Source organism: Phoenix dactylifera, chromosome 11 (assembly GCF_009389715.1).
Source record: "Phoenix dactylifera cultivar Barhee BC4 chromosome 11, palm_55x_up_171113_PBpolish2nd_filt_p, whole genome shotgun sequence".
In the NCBI taxonomy this organism is placed as follows: domain Eukaryota; kingdom Viridiplantae; phylum Streptophyta; class Magnoliopsida; order Arecales; family Arecaceae; genus Phoenix; species Phoenix dactylifera.
In genome coordinates, this window is record NC_052402.1 from 26,831,276 (window position 1) to 26,854,402 (window position 23,127).

The 23,127-nt window shown below is 38.9% G+C and overlaps 1 protein-coding gene across 1 annotated transcript; it reads right to left on the minus strand.

The window, feature by feature from the left end:
• Positions 1–521: 521 nt before the first annotated feature.
• Positions 522–22,924, minus strand: LOC103724346 (methyl-CpG-binding domain-containing protein 11-like). Its single transcript, XM_008815573.4, has 3 exons — positions 22,673–22,924; positions 1,504–1,654; positions 522–1,347 (listed from the first exon to the last, which is right to left on the minus strand). Exons 1-3 carry the CDS (start codon positions 22,787–22,789, stop codon positions 761–763), a joined length of 855 nt encoding a protein of 284 aa, XP_008813795.1. The 5' UTR covers positions 22,790–22,924; the 3' UTR covers positions 522–760.
• Positions 22,925–23,127: the final 203 nt, after the last annotated feature.

The window sequence follows — 23,127 nt, forward strand, 5'->3', positions numbered from 1 at the left end:
CCATCATTTATTAGAATAATGCAGATTCTCTGGAGCGTGCACATCGGAAGACTTGAAAAAATAGCCTTAAGTCAATTTTTCTTTCTTCCTTCTGCATTCTTCAATTTCCCTTAGAGTTCTTTTCGAAGAAACCTAAATTTCTCTTAGACCCGGTTGATAAAGGAACATAAACAAGTCATTTCCACTTCTTATGTCGCAGCCGCTCCAACAATCTTAACAGCTTATTTATTGGGATTTGGGAATGAACTACATCCCATTTGGGTTTAAATAAGGCAGGAATCATCAAGCAGGCAGCAGCCTGTTCAATTCAAGACAAAACATGCTACTTCAAACTGGAAACACATCTTCCTAAAAAAGAGAACAAATGCTGGTCGCTATTTAATATATGACCGCTATAAGTAATAACCTATAAAGCACGAGGAGCAAACCTGCTAAATGAAAAAACTTGCCAGCCAGGAAAGTGATCACAGTGATTTTAAGTCCAGTTTCATGTCATGCACGAAACCTGTAACACCCTACTGTGAAAAACAAAATACGTAGGTCTAGAATATTAAGTTCACTTGTTAGGGTAAATAGTATCAGAACATATTCCCAAAATTACATCCCAGTGGTGACAAAGAAGGTAGCACCAGTAGCACATACAGGAGATTCAAACAGGATACAACATTAGCTCTGAGCCAAATCCCATCACCAACTATATGTACAGATTAAGTCTAATTAAACAGAGAGTAACAGACTAAGAACCTAGCTTTTATGAGTTTCAGCAATTAACCGGGGAGGCCTGGGGCTGATGTTGCCCATCATCACAGGTCACAGAAGGTGCATCTTTGGGAACTGAAGCTTCATTATCCTTGTGGGTTCCATTCTCTGGCACCTTGCGGTCCATCTCTGTCTCAGCTGAGGCCTCTTCCTTCTTATCAGTTGCCGGAGGCAGTTTCTCAGCATCAACTAGTTTTTCCGTTTCAGGCTTCTCTTCCTTATCACCTTCCTCTGGCACTGCTGCAGCAGGATCAACCTTACTGCTTTCTTCCAACTCCTCGGATTTCCCTTCAGCTTTTTCTTTGACATCATCCAGTGGAGCTTGTCCGACAGCTCCCTCTTTCACTGCAATTTCTACAGAATTAACCTCTTCTTTGGACTTGTCCTCACCATCTTCAGCTTCTTTCATTTTTCCATCAAATGCACGTGTATCTTCAACTTTTGCATCCACAACATCACTATCTTTATCTTTATTTCCTCCTTTCTTTGAGCTTGATTTTCTCTCTCTCTTTTTCGGCTTTTCGCCTTCAGGGGTCGCTGTTGCCTTTGCCTTCTCACTAATTCTGGCAGAGCGCCTGGGGGTATCGCCTGTTTAATCCATGTCAGAAAAGAAGTGACAAAAGGAATCACATTTGCAAACATGTATGCAAAGCTTGTGCATAAGCATGGAAGAGGTGGAGGGTAGGTTAGCACGCGAGAGAGAGAGAGAGAGAGAGAGAGAGAGAGAGAGAGAGAGAGAGAGACCAGTTCCCCAGTCAAATTCAGAGGATGATGGATTTCCTGCGTGGGAACGCAGATAAATATCCAACTGTCTCTTGTTTTTAACCTCTTCGCCTGTTGGAGAAATAAAAACTATCTCATTCCTATGCGGTGTTCCACCCTTCTTGAGCATGAACTGCAAAACAGGAAAAGACATTATGTTACTAAGCCAAGAAAACAAAAATGTAAAGTGCTCTACACGTGCTCTCTATGTGTAACAAGTTATGAAAATTTCTACAAATATGACATCAAAGTGTTAGATTTTACTCCACTAGAAAATCCAGTAAAAAGAGATTGACACAGTTTCCAACTGAAACAGTTCTTTGTTGGAAAGAATATAATCAGGAATTTTAATTACCATAAAATAGAACTTCCCAAAACATTACCAGAAATGGAAAAAATGAACATCACATTTCCATGAACAATTCCAATGACAAAATGCTGCAGAAAAGAAACTTAACCCTTTTCCCTTATATTTAAGGAAGATAGGGTGGAGGTTCTGAACACATCCCAATTTGTACATCTCCAATATACGCATGTGTGTGTATCTACATATATACATATAAATGATGACAAATGCAGTACCTATGTAAGTTACTTAATTGGGGTTTTAACTATTATGATCCCAATTTTCAACTTAGGAAGCCCTCTAGTATTTGAGGTCTAAGAAGTATGTACACTTGATCACCTGAGCGCTAGTGTAGATATCTTCAAAACAAAACTTTTTAATATAGAAGCAAAAACATATATGTAACTTCTGCCTTTAACTATCATAATAGTGAATCATATTGAAGACTTTGTAATTTATAAAAAAATAAAACAATTTTCCACTTCAGAACTTGTTTGGGAATGATCCGCTGGTTCCTACAGGATCGGGAGGGGAAGAGAGCATAGGACGAGGAGAGAGGGAGGTAGCATGAGAAGGGAGAAGGAGATTCGTAGCGGCCGGGGGCCGGCGGATCTTTGATCAGTCCGTAGTGGGTGCTGAACTCAGAGCAGCATGGGAGGGCATCATCTATGCGAGGGATGTGCTAGGTGCAGACCACATTCTTCTGGAGGGAGACTCTGCCACTGTGATCGAGTGGATTCAGGGTCGGGGCTCGTGGCTAGTGGGATGTGGCTGCTCCACGACATCTGCAATATTCTGGGAGAGTGTGTATCCTATTGGGCTACACATGTCTATAGGAAGGCGAACATTGCTGCGAACTGGGTGGCATTTTATGCAGTCCATCATTCCAGTGGTTTTATTTGAGAGAACCACGTGTCTGTCCTTTCTCCGTTGCATGCTGTACTTTTTTCTGATTTCATGGGCCCCACTCCCGCAGTGTGTGAGTTCCCGCTGTACCACAAAAAAAGGGAAGAGATTGCCAAAGTAATGGGCCTGATCCCGGTGGAATTTTAAAATATTAAATTGAAAACCTTTACAGGTCTATTTTTTAATTCAATAGGGATTAAGGCCCTTGACCCCTTGCCCTCTCCCTCTATGCTCCCACCGCCTCCTCTCCCCTCTAGCAATCTCTTCCCCTTCCGATCCAGTTGGATCTAGCGGACCATTCCCAAACATGCCCTTAAGGAGAGAAATGGCATTGAGTCTACTGTATGATGGACATGCCATGGAGTGCTGTACAAAGATCCATGATAAAGCATTATTAAAAGTTACAAATCAACTATTCTAGTTCATGCAGCCTAAACTTCTAATAAAACTAAGGAAAACCCTTCCATATTTTAGGTTTCATGGACTTCCACGATTATAGAATAATGAACAGAAATGATTTCGTATTACCCACATGAAAAAAAAAATTATAATTATACATCGACCTCTCTTATTGCAAGGGGTATGTGCTTCTGGTAAAGAATAGGAAATAAGTAAATTTGCCGGTTCAAGGAGCCAACAACAAATGTTACTATTTAATGACATGACTACGACGCAATGCACAGATGTTCCTAGTACGTTTAAGATTGGTCAGATAGGCACATTCCCATGATAGTATAAAAGAACCATAAAATGTCAGAATAACAAGTCAAAATGTGGAAAACACCAAAAAGAAGAGAATGGAGAAGATAACCTGCTCAATCAACAGAAGAAGTAATAAATTTGATTATTTAAAAGCTTTCCATCCCATATGCCAATTCAGATGCATTGATTTATGCAATCTTAAGATTAATGAATTTGACTGCATAAACGCTTTGCATACCATATACCAATTCAGATACCTTGTGTACCACAGTCTTAAGATTGACTACCATAATCTTTGGTCAAGTACAAAGTGTCGATAACAAGATTGCAGTGAACGACCAAAATTTTAAAAATTAAATTGGACATCTTAGCCCAAAATGCTCAAACTATCATAAAGAAAGAAATGTTGCTTGTGAGGTTACAATAAAGCTTGTTTAGAAGGGTTTGTTTTATATGGAATCGGGTGTACAACTAAATTCATTAGACACTACCATCATTGCAGTTTCCTTTTGAGGATGTTGTTGGATTAACTATTTCCTGGACCAAAACAAATTAAATCAAAAAACTTTTCCAATTTCAGTCATAAGAATGGCCCCAAAATGCTTAAGACATGGCTTGATTAGTGAAGAATAGGGGTTCACAATTAGGGCCAGCAGAATCTTTGATGTTTACCTAGTAATGAAGCTAGGATAAAATTCTCTTTGTCCAGAACTGCTAGGAAACCAAAAGCTAATGAAAGAGCATGGTTGGGATTGTAAGATAAAACATACATTTTCCATTCAAAACCCTTTTTGGACAATATGTAAAAAAGAATAAAACCAAATAAGAGGATGTAAGAAAGGCTGATAGGTTGTTTAGGTCTTCAGTTTTTGCCATAAATGAGTGTAAGGTCACAACCAGTTATTTCGAAAATATTTTCAGGTTTTTTGTAGAACATATTGCAATAGGAAAGAGAAAAAATGTAGTCTAACGGGGATTTGACAAGCTAAAGTTCCTTTTTGGTTTAAAAGCTAGATGGAAGGTTATTAACGATATGAGGGCGGAGATATGCTGATTTGGTATAAATACTTGAAATAAAATCTAATAGTTGTTTGAAGTGGGGTGATGTCCTAAAAGCTATTTGCGTTTTAATACTAAGAATAACTGAGAAATCATATCGATCTCCTATCCACACAATCATATACAGTATAGGGTTATGTGTCACATATCGGCCATAGAGCTAGAAAAAGTTCACGAGTACTCCCGGGGTTTATCCAAGTGGACAGGGCATTATCTATAAGAAGGATTAGATAGTCCTATGTATTTGAAACTTGCTCATAGCTATGTGGGTGAGGTTGGGCATCGCACACAGTGACAGCATGGAGTTCCTCCACCAAGGTCAGACCTCACACTGACACTTGAGTGCAAGGTATGTTGTGTTGGTACCATAACTCAAAATGATTTTCCAACGGTATGGTACAATATGGTATAGTATCATTCCATTCCGAACCGTACCAACAAAGCTAGAGCCGTCGAGGGAGGGGGAGAGGGAGAAGGAAAGAGAGAAAAAGGCAACGGCATTAGTCGGCATCGCGGCATCAAAGAGAGGGGAGAGAGAGCAAGTAGGCGAGGTTATGGAGAGCCCTCTGGAAGGCTCTCAAAGACTTGAACCATCGAAACACGGGGGAGGGTGAGGGTTTTTATCAACTGAACCGTCCCAATTTGGTGTCGGTTCGGTTCGGTACGGGCTAAACCGTTCAATTCAGATAGGTGCGACGAACACTAAATTTTATACTTGCACGAGATTTGGCAAGGCATCAACAAGGAGAAGTGATTGAATTTTTGTCAAGGGTCAAGGAGGATAAGAAGATCTACGATAACAAGTGGAGCTTGAGGAAAATATTCGGGAAAGTTCGTTGTAGAGTTGATTGGGAAAGTAAGAATTCTTAACGCAACCTAAAATTTTTTTATTAGCATCATTATTATCACATGTGGAGAGCTACAATACTCATAGATGTATAAGAGCAACTGATAGAAGGATCAAAACACCTTTAGTTTCACTTATTTAAAGAAAATGGAAAAACCAAAGCCATACTGATTTATACATTGGTTAAATGACCAAACTACACCTCCATTTCCTTCTGTGCTAATAAACACAAATAGCATATAATTACCTCATTTCTACATGTGAGCATGCAAAAGACCCACATATACAACAGCGCTTACCTTAGAAATCCATGACAGACAATCTAGAAAGAGGATAGGGAACTAGGTTAACACGGAGGGGAATGATGAGTAAATTTAAGAAGGTTCAAATCAGCATCAAAGGTTACACTTCACAAGAATGACTGACAAATAAAAGATTTAGAATATCAATCCAAGTAGTCACTCACACCAAGAAGTCCACTAAATCATTGTATAGATGTCCATGCATATGAATTTAAGTGTCACTCATGCCACTCAACATGACACATGATGGATTGCGCTAGCACCTAATTGACAAGTGACAATGGCACAGTTCCATTCACATGCCAATGCCCGGAATGCCATGGTGCCAATGCATGCCATGCATGCCAAATACTAGCATGAAACTTGTCACTATATGGATCATGCCAATACCAGCCATGCAACACTTTCCGTGCTTTCTTACACATACGAACACATAGAGTGCCCTATGGACTTCAATATGGTCATGACATCCTCCTAGTTATTCCCTTCAAACCATAAGCTAAGAATCACATCTCCCAATTTAACAATAATTATCATCCAGTTTGATTCTTTTGCACATCGCTGTCATCCTTTACTTCCTCCATCAAGATTTCTGGGAGTTTTTGAAGAAATTTCGTTTTATTTATGTTCTAGTTTAGTTTTTGCCCAAGAGAGAATCCTAGAGAAAAAACTATGTAGTCCAATGCCTTAGCATGGTGAAGGCAAAGCACATATCCTTGAAACTCTTCATATTCCAAATAGCATTGGGATTAAATATGATTAAAAATAATAAAAAAAAATCCACTTGTTTCATCCATTTGCACATGCTATCATCCCTCATGCCTCATGGTTACACTAAGTAACATCTAACTAGAGGTGAAAATGGACCGAGTAGTATCCATGTTTCCATATCCATAAAGAATATAAATTTAGCTTCCAACCAATATTTATATCCGTAGTTTTATGCGTCAAAGAAAAGCATATAAACATATGCATACAGAAATATCCGATTGGTGATTCCTTTTGCACGTCCATTTAATTTTATATAGCCCTCATAAACTTTAAAGGGAAGTACAGGTTGAACATCAATGTCTCTAATTTACTTTTTCTTTTCATACAGCTATATCCTTGATTTGATGGTTTTCATCCTTAAAAGTCATCAATATGTCTTTAATTAACTTTCTTTTCATACTGCTGTATCTTTGACTTGGTATATTGCATCCTTAATAGTCATTTTCTAATCCAAAGAATATAACTTAGTAGAAGTATCAAGATCGACTAAAGAGTCAGGTGATTAAGGCCCTGTTTGGGGGAGATTTTGGAGGGCCAAAAAGCACTTTCTGGCCCTTTAAAAGTACTTTTAGATAAAAAAAATTGTGTTTGATAAAATTTTCGGAAAGTTATTTCAACTTTTGCGGAAAGCTGAAAACAGCTTTTGGGGAGAAGCTCCAATTTGGAGCTTTCCGAAAATGCTGTTTTCAGCTTTGTTGGGAAGCTGTTTTTTGGACCAAAATACCCCCATTTAAATCTCACTTTTTTTCCCAAAACCCTCATCCCACCTCTTCCTCTCTCACCCATCCTCTCCCTCTCCCTCTCTATCTTCTTCTTCCTCTCAACGCCGCCGCCTCTGTTCCTTCTTCCTCTTCTCTTTTTTTTTTTTTGTTTTGGGGGAGCTCGTGGCTGCCCACGGTGGCAGCCACCATGCCGGCCACCACCCATGGCCGGCGATCCTTCTATATTTGAATAAAATAAAATAATAAATAAATAAATAAATAACTAAATAAAATAAATAAAAAGAAAAATAATGAATGAGTGGCAAATAATCTGATCTAAATAAATAAATAAAAATATTAGTAATTATTTAACCAATTTTATCACCTAGCTAAAAAATTTGTTAAAGAGATAAATGGTCATTAGAAGAATGAAAAATTAATTTACACTAATAATTATAATATTTTATATATTTATTATTGTATTATACTATAAATATAATATTATATTACATTATATAATAGTACATTGATATGTTATGTAAAATAATTTAATATTATATTAAATTATTATTCTATAATACATAATGTTATAGTACTATATTATAATAATATTATATTACATTACATTAATATTATATTATATCATATATTTATGTATTAATATGTATTATATTTTATTATGCTCTGTTGTATAATACTGGTAATATCCTTTATGGTCATTTTGTCATACAAAAGTACTTTCTCAGTTTGTTTACCAAATACATGTTAAAGTGCCACAGCACTTTAGAAATGTAGTTACCAAACAGCAAACAGCTTTTTATAAACACTCTGCTTCAGACAGCTCTACTACTAACAGCTCCCCCAAACAGGGCCTAAAGGGATTTAGAAAGATATCTTTGTTAGTTCGATCATTTATTTGTTTTAGAAAAATATTAAGAGAAAGTCAGGAGGCCTATATATTTAATCTGAGTTAATAAAATGTAAAGTAGAAGAATATCTTACCCATAAAGTTTAACTAAGTTATGTCCTTATTTATAATCGTACTGTCAATATGCCTTATCTGTTTAACACAAATGTGGACATAAACTTTAGCATCCAATTAATATCCATATCTATATCTGTATTTGCCAAATAAAAATGATAAGCATATGGTACACTGCTACTCAATCAGTATACCATCTTTTTTTAGCCTCATATATAAGGATGCCACCACTGCCAAGAATTATTTCAATGCATTCATTTCTTGTTTCCATAAAGCACTCTTCAAAAAAAATAAATAAAAGTCACTAAAAAGGTCATAGACAAACTCTATCTTCCTCTCTCAAGTTGAAAACCCCATTAAAATGAAGTCCAAATATGGGATCAGCATGGTTGGATATTTAAAAAGAAAAAAACTATATTCAAATAACAAGCATCTTGTGATCCCAATGAGCTTGCTTGCTACAAGTAATGACAAATATATGTACTCAACAAAAACCGGATGCCATGACAAAGAAATGGTGAAAAAAGGAAATGTTAATGGAAACAAAAATATAATGACAATATCATCATCACATTGTTTTTTAGAGTATGTATCATCTAGTTGACTTGCAGAATATAGTATATACTCTAGGTACGTTTACAAAAATGATAAAGCTACAAATCATAAGATTTTTCTACTTTTGCCTGCTAATCCTCAGATAGACACTAGTCTCCACATGCCACATCCAGATATAGTGAACACCAAGTGTGCGCAATAGACTACCCAGGATAGTCTAGTCATTCATGATAGTTACCCCTTAATATGGCATTCATGATTTCCCTTATTGTGAATTTCAAATAGTCAATAACAACCAAGAGCAGATGTGCCTCACAGATTTTCCATGCCCTTCACATGGATTCACAACTAATCATTCTTACAACTTCAAGAAACCTTGGAACCCATTATGATACCATAAAATGGAGAGGAGAGCTGGTAGCCAAGTGAGTTACTAGATAAGCACTAGCACAAAATCCACCATGAGGAGAAAGAGTACAAGAACTTCTCAAGATAGATAACTTTCTTCAAATTTAAAATGGTAAGCGACCTTCATCATGCATGGCCTAGAGATTATATAGCATAGGAGGAACAAGTCTCTAACTCAGTGCATTTAATCAAAAACGAGTTTCCAAAATGCTCATCCCAAGGGACACAATATAGGTAACCATAGACAACTTTGAACTTGAAAATTAATGACAACTAATAATGACTTCAAATACAACCATAACCAATATATTTAAAAATCAAAAAATTCATGGAGCGTGCATCATGACATGGGCTTTCCTTGGGCATAAGCTAACTAAGTGCACCTACTGCAACCAAAATTTGGTTTGCCCCTTGGTAGGCTTCTTTAGGTTCATGAACCTCCAGTGTCATGCTCCTCTAATCAATAAGTTGCTGCTCTTGATTTCAACTCTTCAACAAGCACTTGGTGATGTAAATTCATGAATATTTTTTGTTGTGCTACTTGGATTGTTTTATTCATAAACTTCTCTTCCATAGCACTTCTCTTGTATCCAATTGTTTAATAATTATGAATGATCCTCTTCCAAGTAGGATCCTTGTATCATTTGAATAAGTGAGAGGAAAAGAAAAAAAGTGATTAAGCATTCTTCTTCGACTCCTTGGCAATGGTGGTTCTTCTTTTCCAACCAAAATCTTCGAGGGATCAAACCATTAGTTTTCATGAATAATTCGAGATATTTTTCTTCACTATGGATGCCTTCAACTCTTCCACATGATTGACAATCATAGTTAAGACCTACGTTCTTCAAAATGAACAAAAACATTGATGAAGAATTGGACATCACCCCCATCACAATTTCTCAACTTCATCAACAAAGATATGTTACCTTTGCTAAGATCAGAATCACTAGCAAAAATAAGTTCACGTGAATCATAGGAAACTTCATCTAAATAAATGTCAAAATTAGGAGCAAACCCAAGCAATAAGTTGTAGATCATAAATCTCACTATAGTAAAAAGATGATTTTCATCATTGCATTCCTTTGAAACATGAAAAGCATCCTCATGATATAAGACATCTTAACATGTACAAGGTCTTGCTGATGCTGCACTTGTCTCCTGAAGTCATCCATTTCGTTGTCCCACCAAATGGGTTTATGAACCGAAGTTTCATTGGTTCATCCATGTCCAGTCCATGCCTACAATGATGGGCCATTGCGATCAACCAATATCTGGTACCAACTTGACATGGGAACAAAAAGGAGAGGCAACACATGTGAGATGTCAGATAAGCATCAGCCCCTTATAGAATACACAAAGGGAGAAGCAAGAACAAGAACTCCCTAAAGAAAACTTTTACCTTCAACCTACATAGTACAAAGATTGTATAGCATAGGACAAAACAAGTATAAAGATTGTATACCCTAAGAAGGAACAAGTATCCATCTCTATGCATTAATTCGAAACAAGTTCCCAATATAGTCTCTCCGAGTTTCCAAGGGCAACAAAACAAGCAATCATAAACATGGTTTCCAAGTATCAGAAATTAGTTGCAACAACGAGCCATACCCTTAATATGAACCAACCAAAATATTCAACATCAAAAATAAGGACTTATGAAAGGTGCTTCATGACATGGGCTTCATTGCTAGGGCTTTGGGCTTCAACAACCAACTAATTGTTCCTACTTTAGCTGCTTTGGGCTTCCGAAGGTTGTCAAATGACCTATGCTATCCTACACGTCAACCCTTTTCAAATCCAGGGCAATAAATACACGGCTATTGCCGCCGATCTCGGGACATCGAGATGGACCACCTCCATAGACCTACGAGACAACAAACAAGGATAACAGCTCGTGGGTTTGGCTCCAACCGGGCCCTCCGATGCTTAAGTTAGAGACGATTTGCAGTGAGAATCAAGGAGCCAAAGAGAGAGACGTCTCCCCTGGTTAAGGTGATTTTGTCATTACCTTTTTTGGAGAGCCTTTGGACCTATTTGTAGCTAGAACCCCAAATCTTCTGGAATCGAATCCCAACAAACTTAGGGTTGTGCTGTAACAACCTACTGACGTGGCGTAATAGCTTTAAAGGCGTGCTATAACAACCTAGCACATGGTGAAATTGCAAGCTTTGAGGTGGAAGGACCGAACTGCTTCTTTTGCAGAGAAGGCTCTACTCGGTCCAGATCAGTTGCCGAGATCACTGAGTTGGGTCGGCCACTTCTGGTTTACTCGGCCTAGCCTTCGAGTCGGCCTGAAGAAGCCCAACCAGAATGCCTCGGAGAATTTTCAGGTGCGTTGGATCTACCACGAGTCATGAGCTAGACGAATCCTTGCACGCCACATCACGCTAGTCATTTATCGTCCCACCAGCAACAAAGTGGGTTCTTGATAAAACATATTCCTAAAAATTAATAAAATCATATGTTTTCATATACAGAGTCCTACATACATGCATGCATACATAAACACCAGCAGTAAGGTTGTCAACTATTTAAGTTATACAATAATAAAATTCTTTGGTTCAATTACTTTAGTTTTACTTAATAAGTTTTCAGTTAAGTGATTTAACGAATTTAAAAACTTCTTAGGAACATAACATGTTCAAGCATCAGCTAATATTTAAGGAAACATTTTATAAATGGACTCAACTTCTTTCTCTCTTGATATAAATATATTTTTTTACTTTAAGAGAAATAAGTCAAAAACACCAGCAGTATACATAAACACCAGCAGTATACATGCATGTACACATAAACACCAGCAGTAAGGTTGTCAACTATTTAAGTTACACAATAATAAAATTCTTTGGTTCAATTACTTTAATTTTACTTAATAAGTTTTCAGTTAAGTGATTTAACGAATTTAAAAACTTCTTAGGAACATAACATGTTCAAGTAAGGAAACATTTTATAAATGGACTCAACTTCTTTCTCTCTTGAAATAAATATATATTTTTTACTTGAAGAGAAATAAGTTAAAAAATGCAATGCCTTCAATAAGAAACCAACAAAATGCCAACCCAGAAAAAAAGCTGTCCTTAGGTCGCTAGGCACCTACTTAGGTGCTAAAATAGGCACTTAGGCAGCCACCTTGCTTGACGGCCTAGAAAGTGCTAGGTACCTAGGTGATTGAGTGGTCCAAACGCCTAAGCGACAACCTGTGACCACCTTGGAGTGTCCCTTAGTAGACTTCTTTAGGCTTGATCAATGGGCACCACTTATGTCGCAATACAAATTTAGTTAGAACATGGTTATGTTGCTTGAGTGAAGGACTATTTTCATTAGATATTTGGTGGTGTATTAAGCTCAATGGAATACATGGAGTTTATTGACTCATACAAGACTTTAAGAGAAAATTACCAACATGAAAGAAAGTATTAGCCAAACAATTGTTTTACCAGCTAATTATAATTCCAAATGGATGCAACATAAAATCTATAAAACATGCAACAAAAAAAAAATCCAAAGTTGCGGACATTATTGGCAGAAACAGAAGATGAGAGAACAGGTGCAATTATAATAGTCATGCGGCACCAACATGGTAAAAGTTAACGATGCAACAAGCAATAGGACATTACTATGTATCCTATATAAAACTTCATTATAAGCTGAAAAAAAATTAATTGTCCCATTTCTTTACAAAAAATGATTAATTAATTAACCCATTTTGAACATAATGTAAACTTAAATGACTATGCAATCTGCCTGACACTCCTGAAAATAGAAATATCAATAATCATTTATATATTGTCCATAAAATGAAACTCCCTATATAGACGAAGAGTTTTATGTTCTATTATGCTAAGAAAAAGGGCATCCTAGTGCACAAAGCTCCCACCACTCCATGGTCTAGAAAAGGTTAAATGTACGTAGCAAAGTTCGCCATCTCGGTACTGGATCCTGTACCCGTGCCACACTAGCACAGTATCGGTACGGTATAGTACAAAAAATTTTTGACTTACCGAGTGTCGGTACGCCACCCATATCGGGTACCAGCACCGAACCGGTATAGTACGCCCCGTACCGCTCGATTCGGGCCGATACAGCATACCATTTACGTAGTCTTACCCTCATGTGTAGAGAGGCTATTTTTGCATTTTGAACCCATGATACTCAAGTCACATGAAGCAACCTTACCATTGCACCAAGGCATGCCCACTTATATTTTGCTGACTCACCAAAAATTCCATCCTAAGAATAATTTAGCTCACTCTTATCTAAAAGAAAAAAGAATAATTTAGATTAAGTTTTGACAATATAGGCAGCATGTAACGAGATAAACAAGCCAATCTTGAGCAAGATAGGTCCAGCTCAAACTCCAATTGTTTCAACTCAAGCCAGCTCTTAGCTTGTTCTGGGTTGGATGAGACAGTAATGTAGTAGCTAAGATTGATGGAATAGTTAACCGAGATGTGGACGGAGTGGGATGGTTTCGAGTATCATGATGACAAGGTCGAAATGGGGGTAGAGAGGTAAAGAATGTACCAAAGAAATTTAACGTGGAGATTGACAGCTAGAGTAGGGACTATCTAGGACTAGGTTTAAATGTTACCACTACTTGTTATTGAAAAGAGAGCAAGAGGAGAAAAACATAAGTTTCTGAAAGAGAATCAATATGTCAAGAAAAAGCTAGGGTCAGTAATGGGTTTTTCCCCCTCTACATCTGATGCAGGACAACAAGGGAAGAGAAGAGAGAGAGAAAAGGAGAGAAGAGGAAGGAGAGAAGAGGGAAAAGAGAGGAAGGGGCGGAAGGGAGCTAGGGACACCTAGCTCTCGCTCATGGCTTCACACCATGGTAGAAAGAAAGAGACTCAATTTTTATTCATCATAGCATAAACCTAAACAATGTAGGTCCAACATATTTATAGACCCAGAAAATGCAAACAATCCCCTAAAAGAAACTAGTTTCATAAAAGACCTTCAAAATAACGAAATACCAAAATAAGCCCTAAAGGCTGTCAAATAACAAACTACCCTAATAAGCCCAAATAACATGAAATCAATCAAAAATAAAATCAAGCCGACTGAACTGGCTGGACCCTGTAGCGACCATAGACCCGAGTGATGGGTGACCTGGCACTAGTATCCGCACCAACTCTTTCCGGGTAGAAAGAAATCAACCTCGACGAAAGCGGCTCGGTGTAGCCCCTGTAGTACTCTAACAAGTTCAGATCAATCGGCTGAAGCTCCTCGCGTGTGAGCCAAGTGGAATCGAACGCTGATCGTCCTCGCCAACGAACCAAGAAGCATTGGATACCTCCATTACTGGTAAAAACTGGCCTAGCGGAAAGCGACGATCAAAGTGTGGCAATCTGTCTCGCCAAATGGCGCGAATCTGGTCTGATCACAGCAACTCGGCCGGTCTGACTGGCCTGCGAACTAGAAAGAGGGGAATAAACAGCCCTACAAGTTGTGGGCCTACAGATGAAGTGTTTTGGGAGCTCTGTGGGCCGGTGTGACAGTGGGTCTGTCGGGCCCGCAGACTACAAGAGGGAGGAAAGGGCTAGATGGCTGGTGCAGTTGGGCCTCCGGATTGGGCTCGGAAGTGGGCGAGCCCGAACAATGGCTCGGCTGCTTAGGGGGGGGTTGTGGGAGTTTGGGATGAATGGGCTGAAGGCCTTTTGTGGTGGCCTAATGAAAGGGTGGATGAACTGGACCGGTGGGCCGAAAAATAGAGGGGTTTGTACGGTTTGGGCCTGTTGGGCCCGAGGATTGAGAGGAGTGGGGGGTTCGTGGGCGGGAGGTGGTTTAGCGGTAGATTTGATGCCAAAACCCTCTGATTTCGAAAGGAGAGAGGGAAAGGGGGGAGAGAAGGCGGCAGTGGCGGGGTGAAGCGGCGCTCCACCTGGTTCCGAGTCGCAACCACCAGCTCCCATATTTCGTGGGCTTCGGCAGGGTCAAAGAGAGGGGGGGCAACAGGGCGGTGGGGTGCCGGCTTCCTAGTGTCAAAGAGGGGGAAAGAGGAGGGCAAGAAGGGGGAAGCGGAAAAGGGGGGTTCGGGATCAGGATCTAGAGCCAAGGGAGAAAAAGAGGGAGCCAAAAATGGGAGGGAGAGGGATTTTGGGGGGAAGAGGAAAGGGAGGCAACGGCGGGGTCGTCGACGTGGAGGGTGTGGAGACAAGGAGGTGGGCATGGAGGGTGCGGCGAAGGCAAAGTGGCATGGGCGGAGATGGAGCTCGGGCAGCAGAGCTCCGACGGCGGGGCGGTGAGGCTGGAGCGGCGTTCAAGGGCGGCGATGGCTCACAACACGGACGGAGGCGCAGCAGCAGCAATCGGCAAAGGGGAGGAGGGAAGCAACAGCATGTGGTGGCGATGGCGGAGAAATCGGCGGGAGGAAGAAGAAAAACAGGTATGTTTTTTTTTCCTCAACAGTCACGTGTCGTCACGTGCGAACGAGCACATGCGACGCACGTGCGGCTGAACACACGCAAGTCATGTGCGGCCTTTTTTTTTCCTTCTCCCAACCCTTCTAGGGTTTTGAGGGGAGGAAAAAGAGGGGATACCTTCCTACGGTGGTGGCCACAGGTGGCGTGCGGCGGCCACGGACACGGGAAGGGGCTCTCTCTCTCTCGAATCCAGCAAAGGACCATTCTGCAGTGGGGGGAAGGTGTTCTTCGCGACGGGGTTTTCCCTTTCTTTCTTCTCGATCAGAATCCACTGGTAGAAGAGAGCACACGGTGAAGAAAGCGCACGGGAGAAGAAGGCTTGGAAGGTGGAACCGTGGAGAAGACGTCCTGATTCCCCACGTGAAACACAACAGGAAGAGCCTTTTGGCTTGAGGAAGATGACTCCCATGAAGGAACCACGTGAAAGAAAGACGCCCATGGGAGTAACAGCGCGAAACATCGGACCGCAAGATCGAGGAGCTTTAGCGACGAAGGCAAAGCTCATGGCTCTGATACCAAACCTGATGCAGGGGAAGAGAAGAGAGAGAGAAAAGGAGAGAAGAGGGAAAAGAGATGAAGGGGAGGAAGGGAACTAGGCTTCACACCTAGCTCTTGCTCATAGATTCACACCAGGGCAGAAAGAAAGAGACTCGATTTTTATTCATCATAGCATAACCCTAAACAATGTAGGTCCAACATATTTATAGACCCAGGAAATGCAAACAACCCCCTAAAAGAAACTAGTCTCACAAAAGACCTTCAAAATAACAAAATACCAAAATAAGCCTTAAAGGCTATCAAATAACAAACTACCCTAATAAGCCCAAATAACATGAAATCAATCTAAAATAAAATCAAGCTGACTGAACTGGCTGGACCCTATAGCGACCGTAGACCCGAGTGACAGGTGACCTGGCACTGGTGTCCGCACCAACATTTCCATTAAAATATTACTTGATAGGAACTTGTCGAGTGGCATGCAAGATGACTAGAGTTTGAAGGACTAGAATAGTTAGTCTATTAATATACAAACAAAGCAAATGTTAAGAAAAGTAATTAAGTTGGAAGTTTATTAGGTATTTACATATTAAGTGACAAGAATAGCAGCTATTAAAGGAAATTAAAATTAGAATTAGATCTAACTTTGTTTTGAACTTGGAGACTTAGGAATTATTGGTCATAAGATGCTGATTGAGATGTGTTTTGATCTATAAGGATCGGATTGTCTCTTTCTTGAAAGAAAATTGAATGTCACGAACAAAGTAATGTTTGTACAAAAAAAGGCTGTGGAGACACAACAAATGGAGTTTTGATTGTTATAATTAAGAATTATTGAAAAGGGTTGAATTTAGTATTTGAAATTTATGATGATACTTTTGAGATCTAAAATGTGACCTCCAATATTTAGATTACATAAAGGACTTAAAGAATTGAATTTAGTATTTGAAATTTAAGATGGTAATTAAAATGTGACCTCCAATATTTAGAATGCATAACTTAAAGGTATTATGAACAAGATCTTTTTTTTTAGTAACTTGTACATGCAGTGAAGCTGTTATAGAATAATCATTCTAAGTGAATTAAAGTTATTTGAGATTCTCACACAACTGCAAAAGATCTGAAGAGTGATCGAGGCTATTTCATAAATAGACTTTCATGATCACAAGTATGGATCCAATATCAGGTTTTATGTGCCAAATAATTCAGTTATGCCTCATATTTTAGGCAACACAACATCTAGTCTTCGAGGTTAAACAAATAGTATTGCTTTTACCTTTAAATAGAGGATTGATTGAAGAAGGTTATTTAGATCTTGGAGAATATGTTTGTATCATTGATCTAAGGAGCTTAGGGGATCTCTTTGATGGAATTTGTTTATAATAATAATCATCACAAGCTACCATTCAAAGGACATCTTATAAGGCAATATGTGGCAGAAAATCTAGATATCTACTAGAATAATAATTGTTAAAGAAGGTTGTTGGCACCTAAAATTGTGCATTAAACAGTCGAAAGGATTTAGCAAATTGGAGAGTAGCTCCACATGGCTCGTAGTGCTTAAAAGACTGATGTTAGTGCAAGAAGGTGAAACCAAAGCTTTAAGTGAGTAATCATGCATTTCTAACAAAAATTTTTGAGGTCTGAGATTGGGGATGAATTGAGCCTTAGATTGTAGATTCAATTTGAGAAAATTGATGAAGATGCTTCCAGAGTTAATTTTTACCTACTTATAATGACTTCTATATATATTAACAGTGAGAAGGCAAGTGCCAAACCCTAGCTATGTTGTTAGGTACAAAACTTGCAGGTCAGGGAGAATTTCATACATCATAAGAACTCAAGGTAAATTATGCCATCTTCCCTAAATAAGGGATTGTAGAACAATCATTCTAAAAAGGAAGTCACATGGGAGTTAGAGATTAATAAGAGGCTCTAGTTATATAGTACACCCTGGTAGCACCAAAATGTATAGGGATCTAAAGGAAATCGTTTAGTAGAATAATATGTAAAATAGAAATTATACAAATTGCTGCACAATGTCTGGTGTGCTAGTAAGTGAAAGCTAAGCAACAAAGATCATGGGGACAATTGCAATCTCTACCTATTCCACAATGAAATTTGACCCTATGACTATTGTATCAGATCGGGATAGTAGATTTATATCTCAATTTTTGAAAGGTTTGCATGGGGTCTTAGGAACTAAACCTAATTTTAGTACCGCTTTATACCCTCAAATAGATGGACAATCAAAGAGGGTCATTCAAATATTGGAGGACATGTTGAGAGACTACATAATTGATATGAAAGATTCCTAGGAGGAGCATTTACCTTCGGTAGAATTTGCCTACAATAACAAATACCAGGCTAGCGTACAGATGGCACCTTATGAGGCATTATATGGAAGAAAATGTAGATCACCTATATGTTGGGATGATGTTGGTGAGAAAAGATTATTAGGACCCAAACTTGTGTAGCAGATAGTGGAAAAGATTCGATTAATTAGAGAGAATCTCTGCACAACCCAAAGTAGACGAAAAAGTTATACAAATGTTAAAGAGGCGAGAACTAAAGTTCCTAGTAGGTAACTATGTATTTTTTAAGGTATCCCCTACAAAAAAAATGTAAGATTTGGGATTCGAGGTAAGATAAGCCCTACATATCTGGATCCATTTGAAATACTAGAAAGGGTTGGTGAAGTGGCATATTTAATTACTAGGCTACCTCCACTTATTAGTGTACAAAATATTTTTTATGTGTCTATATTTAGAAAATATGTGCCAGACCCTAGTCATATTGTAGAATATGCACCCTTGCAACCCAAAGAGGATCTAACATAAGAGAAGTACCCTATGCAAATTGTCGATCGAAAAGACCGGGTATTATGGCGATGTTTTATTACATATGTTAAAATGCAATGGAGTAATCATATGTACAAGAGTCTACTTGGGAGTTGGAGAAAAAGATGAGGCAAAAATATCCTCAACTGTTTGAACATTCAGGTATGCAAATTTCGAGTATAAAAGTTAATTAAGGGGGAGAGTATGGAATACCTAGGCCCACAGCCCAAGCTTTCATCGGGCCTACCTGTGAGGTGGTACCCTTCTGCAGCTGAATGAGAAATATAGGGGACGAATTCCTTGTTCCTCTTTCTACTCGAGACACCCCACCTCGCCCTACCTCCACCAGCTCCTATTCACCACCTCCTGTCCACAACCTCCGTCCACCACCTCAAGACTAAAAATAAAAAAACAAGGAAGTCCCTTACTTACATGCGATTGACCCACTCCCACCACCTCAAGCCCTCCCTCCTAGCCTTGTGCATCCCTTCTTCCACTCTTCTGCTTCTCCACTTCTTAATCGAGCCATTATCTCTATCACTCTTATGTCTCCTCTCTCCCTAATGTTTCCCTTCCTTCTCTATCTCTCGACGGAATGAAGTCCCTTGCCACCATTGTCCTAGTCATCATCATCACCATTAAGCCCGGCATCGCCATCCACCACTGTTTGGTCCCTCTTAGGCTCCCTTCACATCACCCAACGAGTCTATGCCTGCGCCTTCCCTCAGCATTCAACGCCACCCCCATCCTTTCCTTTGCTCTCATCTCCTCCTCCACAAGTTTGGATCCCAACACCATGGTAGCCAATTCCCTAATACTATTGTACTTCAATGTGAGAGTCTCAAAGGTGTTAGATGAGCCTATAAGGAGTGTCACTTCTTGGAATGCACAAAATTTCGAAGTTGGTGAGTTCAAGGATGGCTTGGATAAGGAGGGAGTGCAGAAGCTCATGATTTTGATGCAAATGGAAGGAGTGAAGCTAGATGGTTTCTGGTCTCCACTATTTTATCTTTGCATGACTAGCTTGTGAGAGGGAGATCCATTGTTTATTGTGAGGAATGAATTGGATCTAGGCTTGGATTTCCATTTAGGGGGTTGCCTAATCGATATGTAAGCAAGCATGTGGGTTCCAAAAGGTAGGTTTTGATGAAATGACATCAAAGCATTTAATCACTTGAACAGCCATGATTGCGAGCTTTATTGGAAGTTAAAAACTAAAATATAAGATCCTCACAAGTTCTAGAGAAGATTGTATTGGAATAGAAAGGCTCTCTTGTTAGACTTAGCATTCTGTTAGTAACTTCTAAGTTCTTGGTAAATGAATTGAGAAAAATCAATTGAAAATTTGGAGGATTTTAGAAATTATTCTTAAATTTATATTGTTGTATCATGAGTTATTGGTCTAGAAGAGATTATTTTGGAATAGTTGGATTTAACTGTAGTCTGCATTCACAAGGTAAGTAACCTCAACCTAATCAAAATAATTTTAAATAGTATATTTATTTTCAAAATATATTTTGTAATATTTATTGTTAATTGCATTGATAATTGTATAATCTTCCTTGTATATTTGTAAATTAGATCAAACAGCAAATTATCATGTTATTGCATTCTTAAATATCCGTGACATCCATGTGCTTTCATAATCATGAGTTACTGCCATATTAATGAAAAATAATTGAATTATTGGAAACTTCTGCATGTACTTCTAGATTGTGTATTTTTGAAGTGTTTGAAATATTTATTTGAAATCATGCCTATATATTAATTATTTAAACTTTTAATATTTATGTATAATTGTGGATCTATAAATTATTGAGATATATTTGTACATTAAAAACATAAAATGTAATAATAATGACTAAATAATTGGATTTTATGTGTGTTGATTGGACTCTAATTCTAGCTACCTTTGGAACCTGTCAATAAGGATTATACGTTGGCATTTGATTGATTCGGGACTTGATTACTTCGGACCTACTCCATAGGGGTTATGTATCGTACGCTAGACCTATTCCCCCGAGGTTAAGTACAGTACTTTAGACCTACTCACCAGGAGTTAAGATGGTACTTTAGACTTACCCTGCGGGGGTTAAATGTCATACTTTGGGCCCTATAAAGAGATTGATATGTGGTTGTAGTTATATAGACTGATGATGTGATAAAATATTTTAGAAAATAACAATCATATGATACAGAAAATATTCGCAAAAGTAATCTTGGATTTGATATTGGTTTTCTAAAATGCTCTTTTAATCATATTTGAATTATTGATTTGGAAAATGACATATTTGCAACATTTTGGAATTATATGAATGACTTTGATTATGGAAATACTATTTTGCTAAATAAATTATTTGTATCACACACTCATTATGGTTTTATTTGTTATATTTGCTTGATCCCTTTGATTTATGGCTTTGGTTACTTATTGGGCTATTAGCTCACTCTTTTGATTTCCATGATTTACAAACTTTGAGCCGTAGGAGAGAAGAGTAGAGATTGGATTGTAGGATTAGAGTAAGGCACCAAATTTAGCTGTATCAAACCATCCTTTACTATTTTCTTTAGAACCCTCCTGAATACTGTTATATGTAAAATTATATGAATCTCTTAAAACTTTGTAAGTGGTTATGTTGTTAAGTTATAGTTTTACCTGAAAATGTAAACTGAGAATATTTTGGGAATTGGTTTGGTTAGTTTTGGAAATTGTATAAGATTTTGAACATTTGATAATTATCCTGCCTGTTTAGTGGATTATTGTTAGTTTGTTTATATTTGTTTAATTGATAGGCTGTTGCCTTGCATGTTTGTAAGGCCCAGCCCTATGTGTGTGTGCGGCAGATTGTCACATTCCTATACTTGAACTTGGTTTAGGGACATGACATATAAAGAACAAAAAAATTCACACGTGAAATTCAAATTACTGCATAACTCAAAAGGTATATATTGTACTATTGAAGTAGAATATCAAGGTTCAACTACCTTAAATCTCCTATGTTCTGTAACCAGATTTAAAACTTTCTATCAGACAAATGGAAAAGTGGGGGAAAAGCGTTTTCAGCAGGCACGAAAATGTAATTAGTGGAGAAAGAGCACAACCCTAGTAAGAGATTCGTGTTTAGCCATATTTCCATCCACACCGCTGGCATCAAAACATCAGAGGTCTTTACTCTTGCAGTCATATTTCCAGTATAGAATCAAAAAGATCAACGCAGGCCGAACAGTCTCATCAACTGGGACTACCTACCATCAGCAAACAAGTCATACCTAACCCTACATCGCCCCAACACCCAAGCACCTCATCTAGCCGGTTCAGGAAGGAAACACTACAATTCGCCGCGATCAAGCACGCACAGCCTCAAAATCTCCCTAACGCAACAAAAAACACAGCTTCAAAACCCTAATCCTAACCAAAACCGCACCAAAACCAATCTTGATCAAGAAACCACCGGAAACAGACAAGAAAAAAAGCTCGGAAACCCTAGTAGGAAAAGCAAGTACTCCAGAAAAGACAAACGGAACCAAGATCTCAGCTCAAAAGCATAAAAACAACCAGAGAACCAGAAATTAGGACAGGAGAAGAGAAGCACGCAAACCCAAACCAATCTTGATCAAGAACCCGCCAGAAACAGACACTAAAAACGCTCAGAAACCCTAGCAAGCAAAGAAAGACCTCCGCAAAAGGAAAACGGAACTAAGATCTCAAATAAGAAGCATAAAAACAACGGAAAACAAGAAATTAGGACAGAAGAAGAGAAGCACGAATCAGAGGTCCCAAAAAAGGATGGAAAGAATCGAAAGCGAACCTTTTTCCTCCAGCCCGGTGGCGCCGGAAGCTCCACGGAGACGACCTCCTCCGCGCCGCGCTCCTTCTCGGCTGGCGATTCCTCGACTGCCTTCTTCTCTCCGTAGTTGGCTGCCATCTGCTCTGTTTTCGAGTTTTCCTCGGACGAGTTCCCGCTCTCGGATGCGCGAATGAATCGGCATAAGCCGAGGGGTAAAACTATTTATAAATATTTATAGGAGGAAGACGGTTTTAAAAGCCCGCAGCGTCTCGCCCGGTGCCCCGCTCGCACCGACCCCGCAAACGGCGGTCGTGAAGGAATCCAGAGGCCGATTGGAACCGGCATGTTCGCATCCGTCCTGATCGCTTCCGTTTAGGCTCAGGTGGGCGCTCTATGGTACACGTGGCCGATGATGATCAGATATGGGGGTAGGCTCAGCTTTGGTACTGGAAAAAACACCCGCCTCATACAACGAG

Coding starts and splice junctions, on each gene's coding strand:
- LOC103724346 (XM_008815573.4), bottom strand. CDS start 22,789: ATGGCAGCCAACTACGGAGAGAAGAAGGCAGTCGAGGAATCGCCAGCC. Junction 1,655..22,672: donor CACCGGGCTGGAGGAAAAAG/GTTCGCTTTCGA, acceptor CCTGTTTTGCAG/TTCATGCTCAAGAAGGGTGG. Junction 1,348..1,503: donor TGAATTTGACTGGGGAACTG/GTCTCTCTCTCT, acceptor TGGATTAAACAG/GCGATACCCCCAGGCGCTCT.